The sequence below is a fragment of the Scardinius erythrophthalmus genome, assembly GCF_964197995.2.
Source record: "Scardinius erythrophthalmus genome assembly, chromosome: 1".
Lineage (NCBI taxonomy): Eukaryota > Metazoa > Chordata > Actinopteri > Cypriniformes > Leuciscidae > Scardinius > Scardinius erythrophthalmus.
Window position 1 is genome coordinate 12,717,069 of NC_138221.1, and position 17,885 is coordinate 12,734,953.

The 17,885-nt window shown below is 38.7% G+C and overlaps 1 protein-coding gene across 1 annotated transcript in view; it reads right to left on the bottom strand.

Moving 5' to 3' along the window:
- The window catches only part of LOC308692821 (uncharacterized protein), a 69,157-nt gene that overhangs the window by 47,417 nt on the left and 3,855 nt on the right, over window positions 1–17,885 (bottom strand). Inside the window, exon 3 of the mRNA XM_081369226.1 lies at window positions 9,972–11,727. Within this exon, the coding sequence (XP_081225352.1) occupies window positions 9,972–11,727 (1,756 nt within the window). The remainder of the gene's footprint in view (window positions 1–9,971; window positions 11,728–17,885) is intronic.

A 17,885-nucleotide genomic window follows, 5' to 3' on the forward strand; every position in this document is an offset into this window, starting at 1 on the left:
AGTATGATCTTGTCCTAAGATGAACAGAAAGTAATTGACCAGCTCATAAATTGAACAGCCATGTCTAATTCCATGTAGTAAATCAAATCTGGTAGACGAGCTCGTTTTCAATTTGATTGTAACGAAACTGAGGAAAGCAGGCGAAGACGTGGATCTAAACACAGGGTGATTTAATAAAGTAACACATAAAACAGAAAACACATAACACGAAGAACAAAACCAGGGGGATCATAGAGACAGTGGCAATCATTACACTTATAACAACTAATAATCAACAAGTGAAACACAAGGGCTATATGGACAAACAAGCTTAATTAAGTAATGAGGAAACAAGATACACCTGAACAATCATTAACTAATAAACAGGAAAAGCTACAAAGGAAATAATAAATGTCCACACAAGACAAGGGGAACACAAGACAGGAATCATAACAGAGACCCCCACTTAAGGAGCGGATTCCAGACACTCCTCAGTGAACAACAGTCCAGGAGGGTGGTGGAGTGGAGGCGGTCTTGGGGGAGGGATGGAGGGATGGAGGGATGGAGGGCCAGGTCCATGGAGAGGAAGAGGGCCTGGAGATTGCAGCAGGACAGGAGGCCAGGGCGGAGCAGGCGTTTTATTTGTCGTTTTGACGGTCTAACATAAAAAAAAAACATGAAAAGTGCTTCTCCCCATTTTTTGGAGACAACGGTCTCCATTTGTTTATTATGCAACAAAGATTGAACAGATTTACTAACAGACCAACCAATCTCTGTGTAAAAATAAATAATGAAGCTGCCATCTTTCTAAAGTATTTTTGTCCCCTTAGTAATTTGGCTCCCCAGACAGCAACATAGTGTCGGCCCAGATCCGGCCCACATCTGGTAGCACTAGGTTGCTTTCTGTGTCTGAATCTCAGGTGAAAATGGTCTTTTAGACTGTTGTGGCAAAAACAATAATTAAAGTGTTAACCATCACAACCAATTAATGTGTAAATTAAAGTGCTCAATATGTATATATGTAAACATTTCTGTCTTAAAATACGTTAAAATAAGATGTATTGGGTTTCTTCAAGGTAGCGCGTTTTTACAGCAACTGGGTGATGACGTCATAGAAGGAAGTTGCAACCATACTCTGCTAGACTCCTACTGTTTGTGGCTTGATTATGGAGAACGACTGGGAGACTGAGGAGGTGGGAAACTAGTGTTGTCAAAGTACCGGTTCTTCGGTACTGAAAATGTGATGACCAGCATTTCTGTAGTACCGGGTATATTCGGTACCCAGTATTAGGCTGCTGCGTTAAGTCGCTTCAATGTTTATCTAAGCACGGGGCTCCAGACTAACTTTTATTACTATGAGCACTGTAGCCGAGATAGTGTTCTTTGTATATTAAACTGCAGAAATACTATTTAAATATTAACCTTGCATGTTCTGTTTGTCTCTGTGTGAATAAATGGCGCAGACGCGCGGTGTCTTTTACCTCACACACACACACTGAAGCACGAGTGATGCTCGCGCTGTTTTCAGTCTAGCTGCTGCCAGTCACGATATGATGACATGATGAAATTCATCTGAGTCATTTTACCGTTTCATTTGAGAAAAACTATCGTCATATCATACACACACAAAAACTCAACGGTCTTCGCGGCAACCCGTCAAAATAAAAGTTTGGATTAACTTTGCGTGCATGCTGCCTGAACCCGTTTGTTTTGCAAATAGCTTACTCTCATTTCAGGCGGGATCACGGTCCTCTTGAAGCCAGCACACACAATTATGTTTACAATTAAGTTATTTCAGTATAACTGCTAGCCTACTTGCCATTAGACTACAGGTTGTACGTTTGTGAAATCTAACGTAGCACGGCGTTCGTGGCTCGATTAGTCGAGACTGTTTTCCAAAATGGATCCTGCATGTAAACGCGTAATGTACTGTCTTTATAAAGTATCTTCTTATTAAACTGTCTGTACACTTACAAAGTTTTCAATGCTTCGGTTTGCATGTAGGGACCCTCATTATGTTACCGTGTTAGTGTGAGGCTATTTTGAGCCTTGTTAGTGGTATTAACTAGCGATTTACTTTTACTTACTCTGTGCCCCATATACTATTGTTATGAGCTAATCTGTTTTTAAAGATAAAACACTTTATATTCGATTATCATGAAAACGCATCTCAGGGAACGATCGACTCGGTAACCATGTGTTCACTAGATTTGTCCTTTAACATCCTTGATGTGTCATTACAAGTGCACCAGCCATGTGAGTGATTCCTTCGGAGTGAACGCGGGTCAATCTGACAAAAAACATAATTTTTATTCATATCTTTCACATCTACTGCAGTCAGATTGACCCGCTTTCACTCCGAAGGAATCACTCACATGACCTGTGCACTTGTAATGACACATCAAGGATGTTAAGAGGCTAAAAGCAGGTTTAAATCATGCCCCATTGAAGTCAACAGGGTGCAAATTTTAAAAAGAGGATAACACTTCTGTACTGACAGCACTCCAAATGTACAAAAAAAAATGAGCTCAATGTTAAAATTGACCAGAGTTCTCCTTTAAAGTACAAAAATGTATAAAAATGAAAACTAGTAATGAGACAGATCTCAAACAATGAACAAGTTAAAATTAATTTCAGATTCATGTCTGTGTTGAAAGTGTTACGGCCTCTTCTTCAGCTCCTGAACATGAAAGTGTTTTTCCGGTGTAATTTTTCTGGTGAATCTGGTGAGCATCAGCATGTTCTTCATCATGAGGAATGAATGAGGAATCAAGAATAAACACTTTGCTCTTCAGTATCTTGATGTTTCATTCTGCGGGTTCTGGATCACTGGCGCTCTCTCTGTCCTCTCCTTCCAGATGCTTTTTTGGCAGTTCTGCTAAAAACAAACAAGTTTCATTTCTTACAGACATGATGCAAGAGGAATAATCAATATTTGAAGTAGGGCTGAAACGATTCATCGAGTTACTCGATTTACTCGATTACAAAAATTCCTCGAGGCAAAAACTCTGCCTCGAAGCCTTGTTAAATTCCTATGATGCGAACTATACGCGCAGGGATCTGATTGTTTCACACGGACCGTTGTTCAGGAAGAACACCATAGCGCATGATACATTTTGAATTAAGTTGGCGCGATGGCAGAGTAAAGATGTCCATAAACGGCAGAGAATGTCTAAAGTTTGGGATCGCTTCCTTTCAGCGTTGCTGAAACAAGGTAACGATTCTGTCCCCTGCATTTTTTTTTTGACCCAGCGCCAATATTTTCGCCTGTGCCTAAGCCTTTACATTGATGTTCGCTGATTTTAATCCCATACTGTATTTGTAGTGATGTCGTGATGCGGTTTGACTACATGTGATGTTTAGCTTTGATGTTTTTAAAGGGGGGGGTACAATGGTGTTTCATGTATTCAGAGTTGTTTACACTGTTAAAGAGATGGATTCTCATGCTAAACATGGGCAAAGTTTAAAAAAAAAAAATTGGACGAATAACGGAGAATTTCTGTGCCAAAAATCTTACTTCCGGGTTGGTACAAGTTTCGGCTGTTTTTTTTTTCGATTGTGGATCTAATGACGTAGATCAGAGTGGAACTCCTTATATGAGCATTTCTCTCGGAAAAGCTCGCCCGCGTACACGTCGACCAGAGGAGGGCGAGACCGCGCACATCAACGCGCTTCAACAGGAAATCATCGGCAGCGCTGCATAGGATTTGTTCAAGAATGTCTCCAAAAAAGTGTGTATTTGGATGTGAGTGAAAGCTTACCATGTTCAGCTTCCCAAAGAACCCAGCGTTACAGGAACAGTGGATGCAGTTTGTTTTTCCGGGGCAGCAACGGAGTGTAGGAAGTGCGGTTATGTGTTATGGTCATTTCAGTGACGAATGTTTTATTAACAAGGCTCAGGTCGACGCTGGATTTCCAAATCGTTTGCTATTAAAACGTGGAGCGGTCCCAGTGATAAAAGACCCCATTCATGTAAGTACAACTGGATCAGATTTCTGTCTTTTGCTGGAAATCAAGCACTACCGCTTGACTCTATAGCTCCGCCTCCAGGAGCTCGGCTTTTTCCGGAGAGAATCGGAAAGCTGTATTTTTCTTTTATAAATATAATAAAACTAAACACTTTTTGGAGATATTAAGGATGCACTACTACTCTATAGGTACTCAAGATTAACATGAGATTAGGTGAAACTGTGCATGTTATGTACCCTTTAAGTAATAAATGTATTCACGTTCAATTGCAAGAGAGTATAGCCTAAAAAAAGAACCCCTTCACACACACACACACACACACACACACACGCACCCTCGTCTCTCTCACGCGCCAGTCAGACCAATTGCGGCAATGTGTAACCGATGTTAGGGCCGAGGGACGATTACCACACTCCGGAGGAGCAGACACCAGAGGACACCAAGAGGCGGACAACAGAATGACTTTTAAAGGTAGGTTTTTATTAATTTAAAACAAAAACAGTGCTGAGAATGTTCGGGGCTGGAACCTGGTTTGGGAAGAGGATATTCCTCTTCTCTCTGGCTCGTAGGTGGGACAATGGCTTCTTCTTGTCTTTTCGACTCGTCATAAAAGTGCTTGTGGGACAGACAGTAATTTCTTCTCGTTTCCCCGACTCGTCAGAATGTGCTTATAGGACGGACAGAGGCTTCTTCTCACCTTCAGCTTTCCCACACAGACAGAGCAGGTAAGTATTCGGCTCGTGAAGATGTTCTTAGGGCAGCCGATCGAATGACAGCAACTTCCTCACCTCTTCGGAGGGACAGACAGTTGACGGGGCTCAGACTCGGCTTGGGGACGTGTTCATGGAACAGCCTATCGAATGGCAGCAACTTCCTCACCTCTTCGGAGGGACAGACAGTGACGGTGCTCAGACTCGGCTTGTGGACGTGTTCATAGAACAGCCGATCGAATGGCAGGAGCTTCCTCACCTCTTCTGAGGGACAGAAAGTGACGGTGCTCAGACTCGGCTTGTGGACGTGTTCATGGAACAGCCGATCGAATGACAGCAGCTTCCTCACCTCTTCTGAGGGACAGACAGTGACGGTGCTCAGACTCGGCTTGTGGACGTGTTCGTGGAACAGCCGATCGAATGACAGCAACTTCCTCACCTCTTCGGAGGGACAGACAGTGACGATGCTCAGACTCGGCTTGGAGACGTGTTCCTGGAACAGCCGATCGAATGACAGCAGCTTCCTCACCTCTTCGGAGGGACAGACAGTGACGGTGCTCAGACTCGGCTTGGAGACGTGTTCCTGGAACAGCCGATCGAATGACAGCAGCTTCCTCACCTCTTCTGAGGGACAGACAGTGACGGTGCTCAGATAATAACAAGTGAGACAGGACTGTGGTAAGTTACCCGCCTTTGCTCTCGTTCCGTGCGCAGCAGAGCGGCGTCGTTAGGAGAGTTCGTGAGACTGGACTTTCGTGGACGTGAGAGACAATGCTCGTGGAGTGTGGTACTCGGGGTGCGTTGAGCTCTTTCCCTCCACCCAGTACACTCGAGTGGGAACCTGGACACAGCTTTAGACAGATCAATTTGAAGAAATCTTCACAGTCATAAGTCAATATTCATCCATCAAAGTTTCAGAGGAATCACAGTCGTTTGATCTCACCACACTTGTGCATAAATCACTCTTGTAAATCTTCACACGTGTACACTTCACTCTTTCAGACACTGCAAAAACTCACTTCATCTCCACAGTGATTAATCGACTCGTTTCTCTTCTCTCTGTAGGGTGGATGACTCGAGGAATAATGCTTTCAGAAGATCAGCATGAACACATCAGCGATCCTCCCAGCTGTTCCAGTTACTACACTTTGTTCTGTCAACAAGATCACACACACTGCCCGCAAACAAAGGTTAGTTGCACACTGGTGATGGTCAATCTTCAAATGTGGTTTTCTCAACGGATAATAAATGGAAGGGTGCACTTAACTTTTCCTCGGTGAGTCACTCAATATCCTGCAGTGGTTTCCTCTCTCACTTACTTCATTGCGTGGCTGTTCGTGGTTTCTTCAGAAAAACTCACTAAGTGAGCATGCCTCGGGGAATCTCACAGTAGAACTCCGATCCGGCATTAAACCTTCAGCCTTCCTATTGCACCGCCACTGTCAGAACACACACTGCTGCCTACCCGTCCTCTCACACTGCTCAAACACTCCCTTTTTATGCTCCTTTTCCTGAGCACATGCTTCAATGAAGCGCAGCTGATTTGCTTCAGCTGGCGCTCGTAATGGCCAACACTCAACAGAGCCAGATTTAGAACCAATGAGGAATCTTTTTGGATTTGCCAGGTTTTCACCCGGTGACAAATGCATCACATATGCTTAAACTTTTATGTAGCCACGCAACAATAATTTCAGCATGAATTCACTGTATACACCGGGACGTGAATGATGGAGGAACAAATATTGTATTGCAGTCTTTGCGAGACCTTGTTTGTAGGCTATGTCACGTCTGCCAAATAGTTACAGACAACAACAAAAATGAAACTCTCCACCAGCCTGCTTCTCCAAATCCACTCGTACTTTTGGGGAAGACATAATCGGCTACCGGAGTAATTGAGCATAGAACATTTTCAATTGACAAAAAAAATATAATACTACAAAACGTGCTAATATACTTCAACTAGCCTAAGTGAAAAACAAAATGCTGTTCTTTTTCTATTTAACAAAATGCATATTTGCAATAAAACATTCCCCTTTTCAAAGCTACACTTATTTTTTTTATTAATTGTATACATTGTGTACCTGTTTGGCTTGATATTTTATATTCATTTCATTTATTTTTGTTCTCCGGTGGGTAATTTGCAGAAGGTGCAATCCTTTTTTTGTAATGTTGTATTAAGAAGACAAAACTAAGGCCAAATGGCCTTTACTATTTAAGTTTGTATTCATAGTTTTACATGTTATACATGTTTTACAGTATAAAGTTGACTTAACTGTATTGTTAATTGTTGGCACTGACACTTATAAACACTAAATGGGTAAAAATTACAATAAATAGGCCTAGGCTTAGTTTTGGAGCCAAATGTTGGAGTTGGAATAAATACCTCTGTTTTTTTTTTTTTTTTTTTGAGAAATAAAAGCCAAATGCTTGATCATTTTACAGCCATATAATTTTCGTTATGCATTATTTGTTATGGTTGTTTAAAAACACACAATTTGTTTTATCCGATTACTCGATTAATCGATCGATAAAGTGCTAGATTAATCGATTACAAAAAGAATCGATAGCTGACGCCATAATTTCAAGTACTAAGGCTAATCACATGTTAAAAAAAATAGTGACCTTGATCATGTAACCTAACAGTGTTGTTCAATAAAACCCAAATGATTATTTATTTTGATACTTTATTTGAACCAATTATTGCTTGTTATTATATATTTGTATTTTAAAGGCTGTTGTTTCACTTTGATCTATCTTCATTACCACATTATCACATTATCGGTGGAATAATTGGCAAAATACTCAATTACTAAAATAATCGATAGCTGCAGCCCTATTTTACTTTTGCTTTAAAAAAGGATTTCATAGAAATTTGGATTTCATTTGGAGTTTCACTACTGAAGTCCGCTGTTTATTTTTCCATCTAGCTGTGCTGAACATGTGGACATATGGACATTCAGAACATGCTGACTTTCTCAGACTTATTATTGTTATTAAAAATTTTTACTGTTATTTTAGTTTTATTTTATGTTTGAATACAGATTTTTACTAAAGTAATCAATAGATTAATCGATACAAAAATAGTCGTTAGTGGAAGTCCTAGAAAAAAAACTGTTATGGAGTGGAAATGGCTTAAAAGTTAATAAGCGGTCCTCTGCCGCCATCTACTGTTTATAGTACATTTTTAAATAAATATGTTGGTTTGCCAAGTATAAGTTTTCCTACATTTTTTAAAGTGTTTAGTTTTACAAATGCGGACAATCTTTGAAGCATGAACAAATCATGGTTTTGGTCATCACATTAAAAATAACATTAAAACTGAATTAAGTGCTGGAAAAAGTGTGATGGACTTGAAAGTCCTTGATTAAACCCCTCCGCTGGGAACACAATAAATAAAGGGGGCGAGGCCATTTTATGTTGCTTTGGAAAAGAGTTGTTGTGGTAGTAGAGTGTCGTTGCCGCTATGCCGTCGAAACGCTGTTATTTTCACCCAGATTGCCAAATCCAAATGTCGCTCTCTGTGCTGCACATTTTCCGGAGGAAAGCTTCCTCAATCTACGCGAGTTCAATGCAGGATTCGCAAACGGCCTGTACTGAAAGATGGAGCAGTTCCAACTGTAAGTATGTTTTTTTCGTTGATGTGTTTTCCTGTAATAGTTCGCATTGTTAATTGTACTTTGTAGCAAGAAAGTAAATGAAGGACAACGCTGTTTGACTCCACAAACCAGTTTGTTAAATGCTAATTCATACTTAACCGACAAACACAAACTTCTGTTTAATATCACCAGCGCAGCGAACTTGGAATGTTTGTGGTTGTTGTCGTTTATGTGATCAGTGTAAATTATTCTTTGATTATAGCTTGTATGTATTGTTTTGTTGCCTTTGGCTAGCTCAGTTGGGAATATTTTATTTTATCAATCAATAAATTCCACTAGAAACAAACCTTGTTGTATTATTTTAATTTAATACTGTGAAGCTGCTTTGATACAATCTGTATTGTGAAAAGCGCTATACAAATATACTTGACTCGACTATTGTTTCTACATGCTTGTTTATCTACAGGCATGCTAAAACATGGATTTGTGTTTGATTTGGCTACTGTTGTAAAACCAATGTTTAGTGTTTGTATTGGGTTAATAGTTCTGGCGACATATATTTAGTTACAATCGTTCTAAATATACAAAAGTAACAGTGCCATATAGTCAGTAGCGATCACAATAGATCTGCAGTCTTAAAAAAACCCATAACATTCTGAAACATCCTTTAAAGGGATACTCTACCGTTTTTTTCATATTAAACTATGTTCCCTTATCTAAGACGAGTTGATGCATACCTCTCTCATCTCAGTGCATGCACTTAATCGCTCTAGCGCGCGGTGACACTTTGATCGCACTTAGCTTACCCCAGTATATTCAATGGTATCTAGCAGCAATGAATTTAGAAGTGACCAAACACATCAACGTTTTCCCTATTTATAAACAGTTACACGAGTAGTTATACGACCAAGTATGGTGACACAAAATAAAACGTGGCGCTTTTCTAAGTGGGTTAAAAAGGATAACTATAAAGTATGGCGTAATAGCACATTTGGAAGTACTTCGACTCGGCGCAGTAAAAAGTCAAGCCTGATCCTCTTCCTCTCACTTCTGTCAATAGTGGAAAGAGGAGACACAGGGGAGACGCTTTGTTTCTCTCAATATGACTCTAGAGTTGCTTCTCGCTCCAAAGCTAATCGCGGTCAACAACCAGATGCATTTACACTTGTCCAGTTTCGCCTGGAATACGGCGCAGACCTCCTCCTGAAGTAGTTTGAGTGCGATCGGATTCAAATCTGCCTCGAATATGTCTCGGAGGGCACTTACACCTGGTCTTTTCACGATCGGATAGCTATCCCATCACAGAAAACGCATGAAGTGTCCAGGTGTAAACAGCCCCTTCCATACGGCCAAACCTCTACCTGTGAGTTGCCGGGGAAAGTGCAAATTGCCGTCTAAAGGTTACACGGTTGTTGATGGGCCCTGTTTATCATGACATTTTCTTTTTACTTGTTTTTTTTTTTTTATTTTGATTGTTTTAAACATGTCCTGTTCTGTAGACTTGCTCTTTATTTATAGTTTTGTATACTGTAGTGTACATACAACCAGTAAAACATGTCCTGTTCTGTAAACATGGTAATTATGTATTTATTCATGTTGTACCAGTCCAATAAGATAATAATCCAATAACAAATAATATTTGTTATGAATCTATTTTGATGCTTTTTACATATGAAATATTATTTAATATTATATCAATGTCGTGCCCTACCCATACCGTGATCTCAGACTGCGGTGATGTGGTTTCTCCACTGCATGGATCTTCATGTGTCGCTTCAGGCGAGTTTTAATAGTGAAACTCTTCCCACACTGATCACACGTGTACGGCTTCTCTCCAGTGTGGTTCATCTCGTGTGTTTTCAAAGTTGTTGAGTGACTGAATCTCTTGTCACAGTGTGAACACTTGTAAGGTTTTTCTCCAGTGTGAATTCTCTGGTGCTGTCTTAAACCGTCCGCTCTAGTAAAAGTCTTCTCACACTCAAAGCACATGTACTCTCTCACACCACTGTGAATTTTCTCATGTGCATGTAAAGTTTGCAGCCATGAAAAACTCTTTCCACACTGATCACACGTGTGCGGCTTCTCTCCAGTGTGGATCCTCTCATGACTTTTCAGAGATGATGAGTGACTGAATCTCTTGTCACAGTGTGAACACTTGTAAGGTTTTTCTCCAGTGTGAATTCTCTGGTGCTGTCTTAAACTGTCCGCTCTAGTAAAAGTCTTCTCACACTCAAAGCACATGTACTCTCTCACACCAGTATGAATTTTCTGATGGTCATGTAAAGTATGCAGCAGTGAAAAACTCTTTCCACACTCAGAACATGAATGCGGCTTCTCCTTCGTATGAACTGTCAGGTGTGTCTTCAGGTTTGATGCACAGGCAAATGTTTTGCCGCATTGATCACATGAGAACGGCTTCTCTCCAGTGTGAACTCTCATGTGAAGATTAAGAGTTTGTTTGTTTGAGAATCTCTTTTCACACTGATCACACATGAATGGCTTCTCTCCGGTGTGGAACCTCATGTGAAGATTAAGACTGTTTTTGTTTGAGAAACTCTTCCCACACTGATCACAAGGGAATGGTTTCTCTCCAGTGTGGATCCTCTCGTGTCGTTTTTTATCTGCCAACTGAATGAATCTCTTGTCACAGTGTGAACACTTGTAAGGTTTTTCTCCAGTGTGAATCCTCTCATGTTTTTTCAGATTTGCTGACTGACTGAATCTCTTGTCACAGTGTGAACACTTGTAAGGTTTTTCTCCAGTGTGAATTCTCTGGTGCAGTTTTAAACTGTCCGCTCTAATAAAAGTCTTCTCACACTCAAAGCACATGTACTCTCTCACACCAGTGTGGATTTTCTGATGGTCATGTAAAGTATGCAGCAGTGAAAAACTCTTTCCACACACAGAACATGAATGCGGCTTCTCCTTTGTATGAACTATCAGGTGTGTCTTCAGGTGTGATGCACAGACAAATGTTTTACCGCATTGATCACATGTGTACGGCTTCACTCCGGTGTGGATCCTCATGTGAATCTTAAGACTTTGTTTGTTTGAGAATCTCTTTTCACACTGATCACACATGAACGGCTTCTCTCCGGTGTGGATCCTCATGTGTAATTTATGGTGTGAAAATTGACTGAAATCTTTCCCACATTGATCACACTTATACGGCTTCTCTCCTGTATGAACTCTCATGTGAACATCAAGATCATGTTTGATTGTGAAACTCTTCCCACACTGATGACATGTGAACGGCTTTTCTCCGGTGTGGATCCTCATGTGATGCTCAAAAATTTGTTTGCTTGATAAACTGTTTCCACACTGAGTGCAGGTGAAAGATTTCTTGGCTCTTCTTTTCTTTAAAAATGTATTTTTAGTCTCTGAGCGACTCAAAGGTTTTTTTCCAGGTTTGACATGATGTTCCTCCTCCACTTCACTCAGTTCTTCTCTCTCCTCGCTCTCTTCCATCAGGTCTGACATGAAAGAAAAAATATATATTACATTTCATTTTCAGTACATTAACATAATTAAAAGAGAGAAATATAATGTGAAAGGACATGAAATTGAACCCTAATGTAATAGTAGAAAGTAGACAACTGCTATAAAATATTATGATAATTTGATGCCTTTTATAAATTGATTATATGTCCTTGAAACTTTCCATAAATTAGGTAAATTTATCTTCCAATTATTATTTTTAAAACATTGTAGGCACGAATCCCATGTTTCTTTAGGGACCGTTCTGTATTTATGGAAAAACCACCGGAGGAAAATAGGGGAGGGTCATGTCTTTTTATTCTTTGTTGAGGGGAGGGTCATCCAACTTTTTTTAGTCTAGGGGGAGGGTCACCCAACTTTTATATTCATGAAAACAGCAACATTTTAAAGTGGTTTGTTTGCTGCATATCTTTTACATGTAGCTCCATGTTGCTTTCGCGGTGTCAGCCCCCCATCTATATCAGATGGGTCTGACCCAACACAAATCCAGTTTGGCGCTGTTTGACAGTGTGCGCGCACTTCTGTACGCGCTCAGAAAAACTGCATCATGTCAGAACAGTAGCAGGTTTAACATTAAGTGACATGGCATCTGACGCACAGAAGCCAATGGCACATGTCACTATGCGTATTGGCACATCCGGTCTTCATTGGCATGTGCCAGTGGATAGTGGCATGTGTCACTGACATTATTGGCATGTGCCAGTGGTGGATAGTGGCATGTGTCACTGACATCGCGACACACTCGCGACACGCTCTCGCGACACACTGACATGACACCTGACTGACACCGAGTCGCGGAACATGTCACTGTGTTGCGACAGCTCCAGTAGCGACTGACAGATTAATCGAACACCTATAGCCTACTGACGTAATTGTGGCACAAAATCATAAATAAATAGCCTAATTTTGTGATATTTAAAAGATCAATTAAACGAATTAAAGTGCATTAATATTTTTTCAAACGTGTTATTTGTGTCACGTCTGTATTTGATGTGCCACTGAATGTTTTGTAATACCAGTGCTACTCTATGTTGTTTATCTCGCAAAGTCACAAACTGCCCATTCTAGGAAAGACACGAAATAAATCTATCATGGGTCACTACAAATAAGGTATTAACAGTTGCGTCCATTACTGTAAACCTTTATTTTTGCGTGATGCTGCACAGACGCATGCCAGTAAGTGTCAGTATAAGTGAGTGTAACACTAGCCAGCGCAAGATTCTCATCTGTGGCTTTAATATTTCAAAAATAATTGTATCGAATTATGTAGCGTATTTTTTTATATATTTTTTATAGTTTATTTAATAGGGACCATGCATATTCATGTACATTGTTGTATGAAAATACACCATGTAAATATGCCAGAATTAGTAAAGAGATACTATTTTTCATCTGCAGTCCCTAGGCCAGTAACATAAAAACTAACAAAAAAATAACCAACAATCATACAACATTCATTCACTATGACAACAATACACATAAATAAAAATATACATCAACAATACAAACAACAAGACAAAAATTCATAATAACAATGACATTATACATTCACCACTATACTACATTAACAGTGAAAATGTATGACTAATAGTGACCAATACTAATGATTAATATTACAGTTAAAAGTGAGTACATGTCTGATTATCTAAGAGCCACTGTTTTAATTGAGTTTTAAAGGAGGTGAATGAAGGACACTCACGTATCACAAGGGGCAAGCTATTCCAAAATTTACCACCTATTATTGATAATACATTTTGTCCAAAGGTGGTACGTCTAAATGGTATCATACAGTCCCCTTTTATAGAGGCCCGTGTACTACCTCCGCTTGCAAGCCTTTGAAAGAAGGCATGCAGTGGAGGTGGAGCAAGATTATTTAACACCTTATAAACTAGACAAATGTACTTGAAACGTTTGAAATTGTCAAAACTTAAAAATTTATATTTCTCTAAAATATCGCAATGGTGAAATGACAAAGCCTTTTTATCAAAAGTTTTAATGGCTTTCTTGAATAGAGATTCAATAGGTTTTAGGCTCGATACGCTAGTTAATGACCAATTTATAAAACAATACTCGATATGTGAAAAAAATCATAGTATATAAGAACAACTTGGCTGCTTTGGTGTTAAGAAATGGCCTGACTTGTTTAAAATTCTGCAAACTGATTTTAACTTTATTTGCCACCTTTTTTACATGATATTTGAATGTTAAGGTGGAGTCATATATTACTCCTAAATACTTAAATTCATTGACAACATCAAGCTCCTGTCCTCTAAGGAACACATTAGAATGTGACACCTTCATACATTTTTTGGTGAACACCATACAGACTGTTTTTTTGGTGTTTAAGTAGAGACACGACCTAGTGAGCCAGTCATCAATGTGAGCCATTGCTGATGTAAGTGTGGATGCTATCTCTGAGTAGTTCTTATCATGTGTAAAGATTACAGCATCATCTGCATACATCTGGACATCAACATTTTTACATGCCTCTGGCAGGTCATTAATATAAAGTGTGAACAAGATCGGACCAAGTATAGAGCCTTGGGGGACCCCAACTTACAAAACTGAATTTTGTAGGCTACACATTAACTTAGCGATGTTATAAATCATATTTTTTGACAGCATAAAGCAAATTGTTATGCATGTCTCTTTATGTTGTGGCACCTCCAGTAGTGACACCTGCAGCTGTCTACCGGAGTATAATGTAGATTATGTAACATATGCACATAGTTAATTTGTACAACAAAAAAATATTTTATTTATTGAATAATTCCATAAAATTATTTTTGAAATATTAAAGGTAGGCTACTGAGGAAGGTCCTGAGCAACCAAACATTTGTTGAAATTTTAAAATGCACTGAGCACTTTTTTGCACTTGTATAAATAAAGAATATTGCTAGTAGCTCGGTCTACTCTTTTTCAGATACATAGCCTAACAAACAAATGATTTTTAATAATGAATTTTTTTACACTTTTTGGAAGGACTTAAAATATAAAAGCCACAGATGAGAATCTTGCACTGGCCAGTGTTACACTCACTTATTCTGACACCTACTGGCGTGCGTCTGTGCAGCATCACACAAAAATAAAGGTTTACAGTAACGGACGCGACTGTTAATACCCTATTCGTAGTGACCCATGATAGATTTATTTTGTGTCTTTCCTAGAATGGGCAGTTTGTGACTGTGCGAGTTAAACAACATAAAGTAGCACTGGTATTACAAAACATTCAATGGCACATACCAATCAAATACAGAAAAGATATTAATGCACTTTAATTAATTTAATTGATCTTTTAAATATCACAATATTAGGCTATTTATTTATGATTTTGTGCCACAATTACGTCAGTAGGCTATAGGTGTTCGATTAATCTGTCAGTCGCTACTGGAGGTGTCGCAACACAGTGACATGTTCCGCGACTCGGTGTCAGAACTGCAGCTAATAGAATGTGCGCTGTTGTGCGATACTAGCCTACCATATATAAATTTCCATCCTAATGTTGTTTCCACAATAATGTTAGTGAGTAAATCTACTGAAATTTCCACCATAACAGTGGAGTGTGATGTGTAAGATGTAGGGCTACCACATCTTTAAATTACTATAAGTATTATTTAAGTTAACATAATAAAATACGTAGACCTACACCAAAAAACTAGTTGAGGATAAATTCGTTAAAATTGGGCAATTCCAGCGTTATGGACGTGACCTTTGCAGTCAAAACTTGAAATATAAATTCTCAGAAAATGCATTTAATATTGAAACGTCTGTTAATATATCCATACTCCCTTAATAAAGGAGTCAAGACATTAGAAAAATATCAGTCTAGACATGCGTTTTATATTTAATATGAGGGAAATACACATTTGACGTGACACAACAAATCTTTAACTTTTAGGTGGCAAAATATTTTTTAGTAATTCTATGAATTACACTGCGCAAACCAAAAGATATATACCCACCGGATGAAGAAGGGTCAGCCTCCACAGAACATAAAATATTCGTTTATTTTATTTTTCGTGTTCGCATTTATGTGAAAAAAGAAAAAAAAAAACAATGTTAAGGGCGTGACATGACTTCTTCCAGTTCTCCATTACGGACATGACTGCTCTGAAAGCGACTTTAAAAAAATCACACAGACCTCAAACACAAAGCACAAAGCCTTTAAAGTGAATTTCGTTTTTTTATTAATTGTATCTTAATTTGAATCAATGTTTCATCAACCAATTGCCTGGATTTAATAAATAATATAGTAGAAAATAGATAATCATGACACGGAGGCGCCGGCGAGTTAACTGGACTCTCGTCTCATAAATGAACCAAAACTCAGCGTAAGGTAGGCTACTTGCCTCACAGACCTGAGAAATATATAGAAAGCTTGAAATGTCTACTTTTAAACAGAACTGTTTTAAAACAGACTGCTCTCCTATGTAATCCGTATGAAATGTGCATTTCTCTCTGGCGCGTTCTGCGAAGATCACGACGCATCGTCAACTTCATCTTTGCAGTCGACAAAGAAAACACTTGTTTATTAATTAAACAATTAAAATGTCTCCTTGCTATATTTGACATATTCATAATCATTACTTTTGCTGGTTCTTTGTGACAGCTTTTAGATGCTTTATTGGCAGCGCCACCCACATGTTGAACGCGTCACACCGAAAACATGATTTTTTTCAAAAATCGTGATACCAACCGAATCGTAGGTTTGGTCTATCGTTACAGCCCTAGTAAGATGAGAAAGCAAGAGTTTATGGTTGTAAAAAAAAAACAATGGCTATCTGAACATCTTTGCCAAGCGCAAACCAGTACAGAAGTAGGCTAATCAATAAATTATCGGGGAGGGTCATGCTTTTTTTCACAATCATTTTGGAGGGTCATAGAAAAATTTATTGCTGGCGAAGAGAGGGTCATGTATTTTTTGATTACAGATCTCAAAACTCCTCCGGTGGCCCCTTAAATAAAAAACGAACAGTCCCTTAGCAAAAACTATTAAATATATTTGATAAATTACAATTATCTAACATGATATTAACATAAAAATATACAATACTGCCATATTTTGAGATTGATATTTATTTTACTAAAAACGTTTTGAATTATTAATGGCCGTTCACGCTAGACTTTTCCTTCATAGACTTCCATTCATGCACATGTGAAAGTGGGACACCAGAAACACAAGCTCAAGTGAATAACCCTGTGAGAAATAACACAAACGTTCAGCATTCAAGTGGAGTGGGTTGTTTATTTTTATTATTATTATTATTATTATTTGTTATATGTTGAACTTCTGTCTGTAAAAAAGCTGCCGCAGAATGTGACGTCATTTCACGACCGTTGCAGTGTCTGTAGAAACTTCACAAGCTCAAAGTGTAGAGTGACCGCAGCTTTAACTAGATTTAAATTAACTATTTTATTATATTTATCTGTGTCCTACATGTTTCACTCAACCCTATTACTCCTTACATGATTTTCCTCCTTTCAAAAACTGAGGAAAAACAGCAAAACACTGCTGCTTCAGTGTATATGTAATGAGTGATTATAATCAAGGTATTCATCAATATTTTTTCCTTCTAAATATCAAATAAGTTGAATGACTTCTGTGAGGATTTTACTTTGTTATAGAAGTTACCAGTGTGATTACTGAAATTTTCTTTTCATGTATTCTCTAATGTCTGTATTTGATATTTGAATGCAGTATCAGTGCTTGCGTATTTAACTCGGCTTCAAGAAATTAAATATGGAAATGTTTTGTGTTTGAGAAAGGTCTTCAACGTGTTAAAACATATAGGGGTCATTGAAGTCTATAGTTTAAGGGACCATTTCTCAGTTAAAGACTTACTTTCCATTTGAGAGAAAGAACTTGTTATCTTGATGTTTTGAGACGAGACTCCTGTTTATAGTTAGAGCCTGGCCAAATCCAACCTTGGAAAAGCTGTGTGTCGGTGTGTGTGTTAGTCTTCTTGCTTACAGGTTAAGAAACCACTGGCATTGTTGGAGATTGACTGAGTTGTTGTTCGGGACATGCTGGCACCCAACAATGCAAATCTGAGAACTGGAAGGTCACGACATGCCTAACTTAAGAGGTCTGAGTGTCAGATGCATAATCTATGGAGATGTGCTTCAGTCTATC